The following is a 14,147-nucleotide window of genomic DNA, read 5'->3' on the forward strand; positions in this document are numbered from 1 at the left end:
CTATGGAGAGCTTGCTTACAGCAATATTCACCATAAAGTTGATGCTATGTCTCAAATTGTTTTAGAGGGAAATTTATGAGTAGTTGTAGTCCTATGGGTAAAGATAAGCATCCTCAGAGAGACAGGGTTTTTTTTGTTTGTTTTGTTGGTTGGTTGATTTGGGGGAGGAGGGAGAAAGAGGAAAGTAATTCTCAGGTCTGAGTTTAGTTTTAACATCTAGTCTCAAAATTCAGAATCTGATGATAATAATAAAACTAACAGATTTAAATCGTTCTTTGTAAGATTCAAGCCAAGGCAAATGATTACTCTTCAGATATTTTTTTCAAGGACATTCAAGACTAAGGGTGTTCTATGTATAGAAGCAAATAAGAGGAGGTTCTGGCAAATACTCCTTATTTTCCCTTCTCACAACAAGGCTACATTTTAGTAATAATAGTGTTAAAATTATAGGTTCAAATATTACACTTTTATTTGGCTTAAAATGAGCAATCTCATTTTCTTGAGGTCCAGGTTATAAAGACAACCTGCAATAACCCAACCCTACAAAATCTGATGCCATATAGGTTATAAACAAGAGACACAAGGCAATAACATGGCTTAGTGCAAATTCCTTGCTAAGCCAAGATAAATAAATGCAAGTATCTTTCCTACTGACAACACTATAAATCATGAATAATGACTATTAAGTGCTAAAAAAGGGTAACTCATATTCAGTCACAGATTCATAAGATTCATTAAATATCCATTTACATTCTAAAAACTGGAGAATTCCTTAACTAAATGCACATAATCATATATATATATAGAAAGTATGCAAAATAAGAAAAAATTCTAAAATATAAATTGAACGCGTTTGAGACAAGTTTGCAGAGGGCTTAATAAATTCATTTCAATAGTAGTTTACAATATCCTTTCTGTTCAACTGCTTTTCTCTCCAGAGCAATAAGGTAAATAGGTTAGGATTCTGTGATGGCTTGGCAATTCAGGTGGCTAAATTAGAGAGATTTACAGGGAAAAAGTAGAGATAAACTTGTCTCTAACTTTAGCAAAAATATAACCACAATCCTCAGTCATGGCAGAATTATCCTATTCCTTCTTTACAATAATCAATTTAGATAATAAAAATCCAATTCCAAATTTAGCAAGTCAATGAAAATAAATTAAAACTACAAATGCAGAAAAATTGAAGCTCTAAATTCTAGCATATCTATCTAGCCAAGCTGGTCATTTTTCTACAGCTTTACCCTTAATCCCCACAGAAAACAGTGCAATGCTCTCTTTGCAGAATCACAGGCAAGGAACATTAAAACACCCAGGGGCATGGTCACAATCATGTCTAACAACTAGAGTCATACTAGTAGCTTCAGAGTCGAAAATTGATTTCATCAAAATCTTATTTGCTTCTTTCATTTCCATAGCTAAAGACTTGCACCCTTTGTTTGGAGATGATTAATTTAGGAAATTGTGTTTTGTTTCTCTACACAATTTTACTGGAATAAAGACACCATTCCAATTGAATTAGATAATATATTGAAAAGGTACTTGATTAATTTTCATTCCCAAAATGTACATCATTCAAGTTTCTAAATATAGTATATCAGTTTAAATTATAGCTGACCTTACTACAATTATGTTGTAGAATATAGAGGACAAGAAAAATTTCCATCAGTTGTTATAATTTGATGCAATAAAACATTATGAGATTTTTACTAACTACAACAAAGAGAATAAAATTTGTGATATTAGGATAAATCATTCTTCCTAATCAGCTACATATAAAAGTTCCAAATAGTTAAGACAAAGATATATTATCTTTTCAGTTATTTTGGCTGTGAGAAAACGTGCAGAGATAATTACTTCTGTGCTCTATTTCATTTTGCATATGCAGACAGACTCTCAGGAAAAAGATGATGGTTTCTACTGCCTAGAACTCCTTTAAAATTTCTGTAACACTGTGATGAAACTGTGAGTAAAAATATGTTCCCTGATAGAAATGACATATTCCCAGTAGCCCATAGGCAAAATTGGACAGAAAGCTTTCCATGGGTTCTTTGGGTCTCTGTTTCCTTATTCAATGGACACCATTAACAATTGCTTTCCGTATACACAGGTGTGTTCAGATCCTTCACGAGGGTCTTCATCATCCTCACGGCTTCTTCATTCCCATATGTACTGCACTAAGAAAGCATCTGACACTCATCCCCACTTAGGTACTAATGAACGACAACAGTCTAAAATGTTACCACCAGGAGAAAAGAGCTGTATTAAAGTGTGCATTAAAGTGGTTCTGTTATGTGAAAGACTTAAATGATACATAGAGGAAAAAATCATTTTGTTCCATTAAGAACAATTTCTGACAACACATTATCAGTGAAAGACAACAAAAGGAATACTGGTAGAGATGTCCTGAGCTACAGGGTTGGAAAATGAAGCAAGAAGCTATCACCAAAGCTATATTATAGCTCTGTCATGAAGACAATGAATATCATTCTGTATTAGTCAAACTTATGGTTCAGCTGAGCTTAAAAATAAGAGTACTCTAAAGAGAGAACTTTATTCTTTTAAACTGACATAGATTCTAAATGATCAGAATGCTATGTATATACGTATATATAAAACAATAACCTAGTGAAAAAAAAATAAATATGTCCTTGTTCCTGAGACTATACCAGAAAATAAGTGGCTAATGCACCTAACTTTGAATTTATAGAAAGGACTAGAAGGGGTGTGAAGTCATATCCCAAGAAAGACAACTTTTTAAATTTTATGATTTTGATATAAGTTTAAAAGTGCAGGAAAATGTTTAAAAATACAGAAAAAATATATTAAACTAAGTTAGAAAAAGTAGGAAACTAGGCAGCAAAAAAACTTTCCATCTTGAAGCAGTTATGTATACTTCATATATATGTTTTCTCCTTAAGTATTGCTCTTATATTATTTATGTCTTAAAGAAGTAGTTGTGCATTCTTATATTTTAATTAAATTTTTGTTAATTTTTTATAAACAATATACAAATATTTTATATTTTACTCAGTCTTGTAAGATACAAAATTAAAGAAAGAAGCAGTATGATATGGTGGATGTTGGTGGCACACTCCATACTCCGAGCAAGGGTGTTAACCTCATGGCTATTCAGGATAAGGCAAGAGCACAAGTCTTAAGCACACGGAAAGTCTGAAAACACTGGTGAAATGGAGAGCAGGTCTCTACATCGATGTAGCACTTGCTACACAGCTTATATTTTGACCAGTCAAGAAGGTAAGCCCTGCATTACTACACTTTTCTGTTTTTTTCTGAGTAGCCAGAAATCTTGATTTTCATCTGAAATGCTTATTTTTAACCTGTGACATAGAGGAAGACTAAAAAATACAACTCTGTTAGGATGGGTCAATATCCTACTAGCTAGTGGATATTTACACTTAAGGCTAAATCCTGAAGAAAATGAATGAAACTCTCATAAAAAGCAGTGGAGGAATATATCAATGAGTAGTAAAAATATTTTTAGTTAAGTAAATCTTCCTTATGTTGCTGAAAATACACTACGGGAATGGTGTTCTTCATTTATACTTAAAACTGGCATAAACATACTAGAAAAATAAGAAATAACCTTAATTTTGGCACTTTGTTCTAGACCATGCTTTCATATATTTGTGTCACTATTATACAGTTTGAGGCACAAATAAATTTGTAGCAGAACAAATACAAACTAAATATTTTCAAAGAAAATATTTTTCTTGACAACTAAAAGTATGCTTCACATATTCTAATAGCTAGGTAGTTCTACAGCTCTAACACATACTAAGAGTACCCATGTTAAATGTTACAGAATCATCTTGGGAGTGTCATACCTGTTTTAAAAGTGTATAGTTGGAGCCATCAGTGCTAATTTTCCTTATCTCATGATGATCAGCAAGAATTAAAAAAGGTTCTTCATCTAAACACCAACACAAAGAACATATTAGGCTTTAAATATTTATGGTTCTCCCCTCTGCATAATTTCAGTTTACCTTAGCAGCAATGTGATTTCAAATATAGTGATGATCTGGTAGGTTCAGGCTTTAAAGAATCATACTGAGCAACCTAGTTGGCAGTAGAATGAAAAGGCTGCACACACTCAGGCAGTACAAAAAATCTAGAAAATTCTAAGTGCATCCCTTACTTACCCTGATTCTTGACATTCAGATAGTTTATTTGGAGTCAGTGGAAAATCTCTGCTGTTAAAATCTGATTGTCTGCATGAATTGCAGAAAAAGATAATCTTACCTGCCTTAGAAACTGACGGTACAGTGAAAACATACTTTTGATCAGAAAATTTTTTCTTGATAATCAACTGGCTAATGCTCTCAGGATGACCTCAGTGAAGACCAAGAGTATCACTGCATATATATACTCTTTTACCTGTCTGAGGGCTTGTCTTAAATAATTTCTGAACTCCAGGTTCTAAAATATTTGTTTATTAATTTTATCTTTCTCCATGAGTCTTATTTTTTTAATGCTATAATAGTCCTTATTTCTTCCTTACCACCTTGTCCATTGTCTTTCAGTACATCATTTGTTTTAGAATCTAGGACAGAGCATGATAAAGAGCTGACCATGCTCAATACACAGGAGATCCTCTAAACCATTAGTGTTTGGTTTTCTCTTCAGAATTTATTTGGAAACAAAATGATTTCTTGAAGAAGATAACTTCAGAAAGATTTTCTTTTATGTTTATTTAAATATATATCTAAATCATGCAAAGTCAATTTGACCACATTTTCTGTGGTTATAATCCTAGATCCATTTGATGAAAAATTTGTTCAAACATTTTAACATCTTTTTTTTCTAAGACACATTCATAAACTTATTTGAATGTGTGAACAAACTTAATGTTGATAAAAATTAGAAAAATACAGAAGTAATTACTTCATATAATTGAATGTGGGTTTTATTGTAAATTATTTATTGTTATTGTCATTTTAAAATTATTTGAAATCATTATTTTCCTCCCTTTGTCTTTTAGTTTTGAAATTAATATGTAATACCAAAGGTATGACATAACATTTCCACATATACTATGTCACTCTTGTTAGATACCCCCTTCTATCATCCTTGATGGCATCCCAAATTAGTCATTCCCATCTTCTTTTCGAGGCCAGATTGAGACTCAGAATACTTTTCAACACAGAATTGGCTCTCAAGTTGAAGGTGCCTTGCCACTCTGTCAATATACTTCTCCATTATAAATATACACTTAGTCATGTTCTGTTTCACTGCTTAGGTAATTCTGTTCTTTACAACTTAAACATATTTAATTTTTAAAAATTGTCTTTAGTGAAAATTTATGCTTTAACAAGCATAAATGCTTTAAGAACACATTTTTATATTTAAAATTTTTATTAGTTTCTAAGTGTAATTGCTAATGAGAAATAACTATGGTGTGGATACATAATATAACAAGACCCATATTTTAATCATTAGTATTCCTCTCCTCTACACAATCCTTTATTAATGTCTAAAGTAATGGAAACATTGTCCATTTTAAGATTTAATCTCTTCATTTTGTCCCAGGTCATTAAATGCATTATGTAGCAAGCATTAAGATGGACCAAAGCAAGTAGGTTGGTAGATAAACAATGGGCTCCAAATAGTCCTCAAATTGATTCAGGGAAGGATAAGAGTAAGTGACAGCTGAATGAAAAACTGAAAGGAGTTTTTTCTTTTTTCCCCATAATGTGTAAAGTTTTAGCTAGTTAAAAAAACATATTTTAAAATTAACATCCTGATAGCTATTTTATTAAAGTAGCTGAGAAAACAGCTAATGTGTTAAATGTTGCTACTTACGAATAACTGTATAAGACACTGGCAATAACATTTGATTCACTGTACTTAAAAATAAGGGTAATGGAGATGCCCTTAGTCACCATTTTTTTGCCCATTTAACGGTCATCACCATATTATTGCTTTGTATCATTTCAATGTGTGCGATTTCTTGCCTAATGGATTAAAGTTATGTGCCATGCTTTATTAAATTTATAATTTATAGGCTCAAACACCCTACTTGGAATAAACAGAAGTTTAATAATATTTGCTGAATTACTGGAAGAATTCAAACAGTTCTCTATAGCTGACTTATTATTACTATTGTTGTTTCTTATTATTAACCTGTTGTTCTCTCTAGCACACATGTATGAGTACGTGTGGTTGAGGGGAGAATGAAAAATATAATAATGTCACAATAGTCTTCCTAACAGTTTTGGTCAAACCTGCTCCCAAGAACATGTGATTCAGTAGGAAGCAGGGCTAGAGATAGTTCTTTTTCCTTGTGAGCACTCTCAAAATCTAGAAAACACTCAATAACTCACAAGGCCATAAGGCAATGTTATTACAAACACAGCATACAAAATCAGTGACATTCCCATATCAAGGAAAGTAGAGAAGGATTTTGATTTTTCAGAAACATCAAGGAGGAGTGAATTCAATAAGAATGGCTATAAAATTCAGGATCCATATGTACAACTGAGGTTGGATCAGTGGGCAAGTTCAATTCGATACCTGAGAGTGATTTGCAGCCATTTGGGTTATCAGGTTGTATTTCATACCCATCTGTACAGAGGCACTTGTAAGTCCCATACGTATTGATGCATTGCTGGCTACAGGGAAAGCCTGAAGAGCATTCATCAATGTCTACACATGTTTTGCCATCATCCTTCAATTGGAATCCAGGCCAGCATTTGCACTGGGAAAAGAAAAACGAGCATAATCAATTCATATCATTGTCACTGTCTTTTCCTATTGGGTATCTCTTTAGCATTAAGCAAGAAAAGCACTTGAAAATAGATAAAGGCAAGTCTTTCTGTATCCCAGCATTTGATCTTTGATGGGAATTATGTATATTATATAAAGTTAGTTAGAAAGCATTTTCCCAAATATCTTCATTTGATCTTTGAAAGTTGGCAAGATTGCAAAAGTTGATTGACATTGCTAATGGCATGTGTTTAGAGATTAGCAAAGCAAAAAACAGAGTTAAACTTTCTATTTTTATTATTTTTCTGTTGCATTACATTGTCTTTTTAGATTTTAGCAATTATAAGAATTAATCCTTACACAGAGTTTTGAAAGTTTTTTAACATTGTCACAACGTTATTTCATTTGAGCAGTATAGAAATCTATAATGTAGATATTATGAGGTTGGTTCAAAAATAATTGTGGCTTTTGAAATTACCTAAAGGTAATTTCTGAATTACTGGAAGAATTCAAACAGTTCTCTATAGCTGACTTATTATTACTATTGTTGTTTCTTATTATTAACCTGTTGTTCTCTCTAGCACACATGTATGAGTACGTGTGGTTGAGGGGAGAATGAAAAATATAATAATGTCACAATAGTGACATTATGACAAAATTATAATTATGACAAAAATTATAATTGCTTTTGTACCAATCTAATATTATCCTTAGTTGATGAGAAATCCAATAGCATGAAGATGAAGTTGTTTAGATAAGGCCAGCAGAAGATCTTGGACACACTGAAAATTTTAATGCATAGTAATTCTCAATTAACATTTATTGACTGTGTTCGATTCCATACCTAGATATGTGGGTGTCTGAATAAACAGTAATATTAATGCAGTCGTTTTTTATCTGAATACCTACATTAGTTTGTATCATCAAATCTTTCCTTCGGCATCTCTATCATGTTCTAGTTGTCCTTCTGATGACACGTGATATTAACTAACTGGTATGTCAACTCTTAGAGTACAAACGTTATGCCACATGTACTTTTTTGCCTTCTTATAAAGGATGAGGTACTTTGACTGGTCATTGTCATTCAGTTCTTTTATCAGTCCCTGCCAAGTAGCATGTGAGAATTATTATTACAGAAAATGAACCTTTACTTGGTCAGATCATTATGGCAATAGTAATCTTTATTAAGACTGATTAGTGGTCTTCAAATAAAGGAAATTGTAAGTATTTAGTAGGACAGTGAGTTAAGAAGGATTTCAGAGTTGTTAAAAGTAACTAGTATTCAAGGGTTCTCCATACTAAATATTTCAAAATCTAGATAAAATTGATCATTTATTCTAGGATAAAAGTGATGGCAGAGTTTTGAATTTATTAACAAAGATATTAGAGTGATATATGTCCATATTAATAAATAATCAGCAAACAATTTACGAGTAGAATTATTTTTTAAGTACAAGGAATGTTTTCAATACTGGGGAAAAATGCAACAAAGTAACATCAATTTCATCTAAAAGTAATTAAAGGATAAATAAGTATTTCCCCAATTTTGTTTACAAGAAATAAAACTTTTTAAGCTCTTAGCACTTGCACCTGTAACAATTGACACCAACACGTATCTAATAATGCCCAGAAATTATAATGGACTTTTAAAATCTCTAGAATCCACTTAGCAAGCCAGTGGGTTAAAATGAAGGGAAAAATCACAACTTGATTTCCCACACTCCTTCGTTATATCTCACTGACTGACAATATTAATTTTCTTGAGAAGACCCATCCTGCCACCAGGAGGAGCTGGCGCTTAACTATGGCCAGAGAAAATGGCATACTTAATACCATTAACTGTACACATTAAAAAATGGTTAAAATGGTGAATTTTGTGTTGTATATTTTTACTCAAATTTTTTAAAATAAATATTTTTTTAAAAAGAAAATGAGAAATTCGACAGGCTAGTAATCAACAGATAGGTTTAAAAATTAAGTCAAGTGATCATGTAGTCAGGAGGCCAGAGGTTCGATTAGTATACACAGAGCAGTGTTGAATCAAGAGTCACTTTAGGACAAATGAAAGGAAATTTTATAGAATGTGTAGAATTCCTCTAAAATAGTATTATCTAATGAAACAAAGTGCCTCGCCATTTTAATGGTGTTTCTGAAAATCACTTTGAATGCCTCGTGTCAGGCTTCTACAAGTACTATATCAAACAGATGGCTTGGATAAAAACCCACAATGAAAAATTAATTTTATGAAGGTAAAATTGATTGTTACTGTAATATAAAATTGTATAAACAATATTTAATGTTTACAGAAAATTTTTAGAATTTTTTCATTTTGTTTGAAAGAACGTTTATAAAAAGATAATTTATTTCTAAATCTGCTAATCTTATTTTAATAAAAACATTTTTGCTCCCAAATACTAAAAAGACATCTGTAGGAAATTCTACCAGATTAGCTTTCACAAATTGAATGAAAGAAAATAATAATCTTTTGCATTTTCAAATATATTTTATAGAAAATATGATTAGAATGTTCTCTTTTACTTAAAAAGACAACTTTTAGGAAACTGAGATTTACATGTATTCAGCCTCATCTTAAATTTCTCACCATTTCAAATTATTTAGAACTTTCCTGAGTTACATTAATTTTTATAAGAAAATATAGCTAACAAAATAATAACTAATTCTTTCCTAATTCTTTGCAGCTTTTCAAGTGACATGACAAATATTGATCATTTTCTTTCTACTGTATACATCATAACTTTTTTTTCCTCCCAGAAGTACATTTATTTTTTACATGGTAAATTATCCTTTCTATCAAAATAAGATTTTTGCTTGAGTAAAATGTTATTACTCCCTTTTGAATACTTAGATACATTGTATTTGTTTTACTGCAAACGTGCAAATTGTCCACAGTCCATAAGTTCGAAATTTTGCTTTTGTAAGCAATTTTCATTTTATTGCGGAATTTAGAGGATGATTTCTTGTCTTGTTCTGCTTATATTACAAGGAGAAGTAGGTTGCTGAATATTTTTCCCATTATCTGGAAAGAGAAATCCATCGGCTCACATATTTTCCCAGTGTAGTAGAAGCAACTTGTTGTACATAAAGCTTTTTACTCAGTTTCCTATCAACAAATTGACATATATATAACCAATATTTGTGTGCAAAATATATGTGCATATGTACAGACACATACATAAATATAAACATAATATGTAAAAAAATTTTTTTCAATCTTTGCTTAAAATTTTTATTTATGATTCTGGTATCATCTTGAATTTTTGCAAAGTCATATTTCTATCAATAGATGTTTTATATTATTTACTAGCTTTGACAAGTGTATGTATTTTAAAACATCATAGTAATTCTGTCTGATAACATATGTGCACACCTTGTGAAGGATCAAATACTTTTGTCTATTTTAACTAGAATTATCACTTCATTCTATGGCTTCTTGAGAAGACAAAATGAAAACACGGGCATTTATAAAGTATTAATAAACAAGTATTTATGTGTGAGGAATCTTTCAAGGTACTTAAAATAAGTATGACTTACATGTTTTTCTGGATGATATTGTCTTCTACCAAAAGCTCTTTCCAGATATGGTACAGCTATGTGCTAATACTCTCATATGAAGGCAATTAAAATAACATCAAACCTTAATTTTGATGTTATTTCACAAGGTATACAATTGATATTCTATACGTTTTGAAATTTACCATCAAGTTTATCACAGACATTAAATACACATGGAATAAACACAAATAAATCTGCTTTGAAATGTATCACATAGAACACACACACCCACACACAAACACAGCCAGGCATCAGTTAATGACAGGGATACATTCTGAGAATTGCTCTGTTAGGTGATTTGTCATTGTCTGAACATCATAGAGCATATTTACACAAACCTAAATGGTATAGGCCATCAAGCACCTAAGTTATATGGTAGATCCTATTGTTCCTAGGTTACAAACCTGTACAGCATGTTATTATACTGAATGCGGTAGGCAATTGTAACACAATGGTATTTGTTTCTAAACATATTTAGAAAAGGTACAGTAATAATACAGTATTATAATTCTATAGGGCCACCACAGTATAGGCAGCACATGTTGAGCAAAACATCATTATATGGTGGATAACTGTATATATGATAGAACTAAATAATTATTTATAATGCCATGACTTAAAATTTTAATTAGTTACCTGCAATAATTCTAAAACACATTCCCTCATGTATTCAGGAAACATTTCTATGTTAATAGCACACAGTCACCAACAACATTTCTTTTCTGCTTCATTGGTTTTTAAAATAGTTACTGCCAAAATTAATTATTCAATGCATGCTCATCTCATTAAAAGATGTACTGGCTCATTTGCTTTGTTTCTTTCTGCTTGTAATATATTGTTTGCAAATAAGTTCTTCTTCTAAGTTTATAAGTTTAACCGCATCTTTTTAATATAATATTGGGTATAAAAACCTTTTTTTTTTAAATATATATATATAACTTTCATGGTGTTTCAGTCTTTTATCTCTAATTTTTGCAGGGAAGAGTTGATTATTGTGGTTTTTATGTTATGTCTACATACAGTAAAATACTAACCAATGTAGCTAAGTTAATAATACCAGAAATTCAGAACTTAAAAACTGAAAATTGGTTGTTTAGTTGAATTTACTGTTAGATGAAATTGGCTTGTCATAGCATGCTAAGGCTGGCAGGAACAATGTCCCAACATTTTTGCCATACGCAAATTCTCTACCATCCTTTAAAGAACATCTTTTAGCAACTGTAAAAACACATTCATTGGTGATGTGTGACATGGTTCATTCCAACATAAAGAATTCTAATGTTAGAAGCTTCTTCCTTGTATTGAACAGAATCTACTTTCCAATTCTTAATTCAAATATTTTAAACAACTCAGATTAAGTAGGGTCCCTATTATGGTATTTCACGTATAGTATGTGAATACAGCTAGCAGCTTATCTTTGATCTATGCAGAACTTCTTCTGACAATGTGCTCCAGTCTTCAGAAGAAGACTGGAGACGATATATCCAGTCTAACGTTTCTGAATATACAAATTTGGATACACTCCAATTCATCATGGTTTCTCTTGATAAAATGTCATGTCTTTACATGTGCACAGTCCTCCCAGGTAGAGCACAGTAGAACAAAATCTAACAGCTGTAATGGTCTTAATTTTCATTAGACTGCCTCTGTTGTTTATAGTAGTTACGTCCTATTGAAGATTCATACAGAATCGTTGCTGCATTAAAAACACTGATTTTCAAAGGAATTGCTCTTAATGGGGTTTTACCATACTTACAAAATTGAGTTTAACCTAATACACAACTTTACATTTCAACCTTGTTAGTTTGTGTCCACTATTCCAACATACTGTAACAGAAATGGTTTTAGAATCTATTTCTGTCCAGCGATTCTGTCAGCAAATCACCCTCCTCAGGAAAATGGTATTTACAAAAAGCAATTAGGATATTACACATGATTTATTTTTAGTGTATTCATACTAAGTCCAAATAATTCATGTTTTATGTTTTTTAATTCTTGTTTATATGAAGAATATTGTATTCTCCAGTGTTGTAGTAAATAAATGATTAGCCCATTCTACTTCAAAGATGTACTGAAGAGAGAATGAGGGAAGAAATGGAAACTTAAGAGTTAAATACATATTTATACAGCTATTAACATAGTATTGTCCCTGACCACTAGTCTTCCCTGGCTTACTCATTTCCTTTATGTTCTGAATATGTTGAAAAATTCTTTAATTTTATTTTTGTCTTCTTAATTATATTCTCACAACTTTTATATCACACTACTATATTACGGCATCCTTACATAGACACTCTCCATTTAATTAGTTTTAATATTATGATGGCTTTTAAGTTTTTCTTCTATATTGGATTAAATAGTTTTCTTGATCTCAAATTCTAATGTATCATATGATTTGCTACTTTTGATGAGTACTTACCTTATAACTGATTGGAAGGTCCTGACAGTCTTGAGAACAGCCACTGACTTTCTTACTCAAACATTCATTTATATGGCAGTTTCTCTCATCTGAACCATCGCCACAGTCATCCTTACTGTTGCAAAGGCCTCCACTGGGAATGCACCTGCCATTTTTGCACATAAAAAATGAACTGTTGCATGACTGTTCTGGAAAAAAAAATAAAACAAATGGAACATAAAGGGCATGCCATTGTTTTATACTATGATTGTTGAAAGCATTCACAAATATGGTAAACTTATCTGTCAATAATCATACTAAATATATGTATACATAAAATGTTTTACATATTCAGTATAATATTTTATACATAAAGTGCAGATAACCAAGGGCAAGCTGTACTTCCATGTTCAACACTTATTGCAAATCTAGCGTGATCATGAGAATCAATTATCAAAATAAATATCCATAGTACAATTTTGAACTATTTCTGCCTCCTCTATATTGTGAAGAATGACTTCAAAAGCATACAGATAGTTTGACATTTCCCTCAAGCCACAGGTCCCTGAGAAATTATATGTCACTAAAATTTAAGAATCTAGAATAGGTAGGGATTCCTAAGTTTTTTTTGTTTCTGGAAATATAACATTGACATTCGGAAGTCAGGGCATAAAACAGACATCGTTGTGAATAATAGTTGTTTCCAAATACAGCTATGGAAAATAGCTGGATGACTTGAACAATACTCATCATCAGACATGCTAAAAGAAAGCCTGTTATCATATAAAGACCATGAGAAAAAAAGTTATTGAGTGTATTCTATATGATTATATATTTAGTATTTGGAATAGAGAAGTGATAAATAGAACAAGTTTTTAATATATTTATATATGTATCCTCAAATGATATGCAATTTATTTCATTTTGCCTAGTTATGAATAACACAGACCACTTCTCAGTAAATTTTAACTTTTTTGCATTTGAATTTTCAAATATGTCAACTAAGTGAAATTATTCTCATATAAAATAATATATTAAGAAATAATGAATTTTTGGCAGTGGGGAAGACAGGATGGTGAATTCAGCAGGGCCATTGCCTCAAATTTTTATCTTTTTGGCATAGACTTAAATTTCTAAAACTATCTTCCCACATAGTCAATTACTAGTTTCTTACATGGTGTCACTAGAAATATCACATGCTTAATAATTTGCATTTTCTTTCATTGAATACGATACAAGACAGAAAATCACAATTTTCTTATTGAAAACACTTTAGAACAAACATGGTATTGTATATACTTCTGTACCTGCACTTTTACACTTTGGGTTTAAAGGTGCTTCATCAGAATGGTCAGGGCAGTCGAAGTCTCCATCGCATTGCCATTGAGTATTTAGAAGACAACGCCCATCAGCACATCTAAATTCTTCTGTACCACACTGTCGGTATCCT

The 14,147-nt window shown here is 31.3% G+C and overlaps 1 protein-coding gene across 2 annotated transcripts in view; it reads right to left on the minus strand.

Moving 5' to 3' along the window:
- LRP1B (LDL receptor related protein 1B) overlaps positions 1–14,147 on the minus strand; it is a 1,894,725-nt gene that overhangs the window by 252,812 nt on the left and 1,627,766 nt on the right. For both annotated transcript variants that reach the window (XM_032286208.1, XM_032286207.1), the window contains exons 54-57: positions 14,005–14,145; positions 12,719–12,906; positions 6,535–6,718; positions 3,849–3,934 (exon numbers count right to left, since the gene is read on the minus strand). In XM_032286208.1, coding sequence (XP_032142099.1) covers positions 3,849–3,934; positions 6,535–6,718; positions 12,719–12,906; positions 14,005–14,145 — 599 coding nt within the window. The remainder of the gene's footprint in view (positions 1–3,848; positions 3,935–6,534; positions 6,719–12,718; positions 12,907–14,004; positions 14,146–14,147) is intronic.

The sequence above is a fragment of the Sapajus apella genome, unplaced genomic scaffold (genome assembly GCF_009761245.1).
Source record: "Sapajus apella isolate SASKATOON/1434 unplaced genomic scaffold, GSC_monkey_1.0 scaffold18, whole genome shotgun sequence".
Taxonomy (NCBI): Eukaryota; Metazoa; Chordata; class Mammalia; order Primates; family Cebidae; genus Sapajus; species Sapajus apella.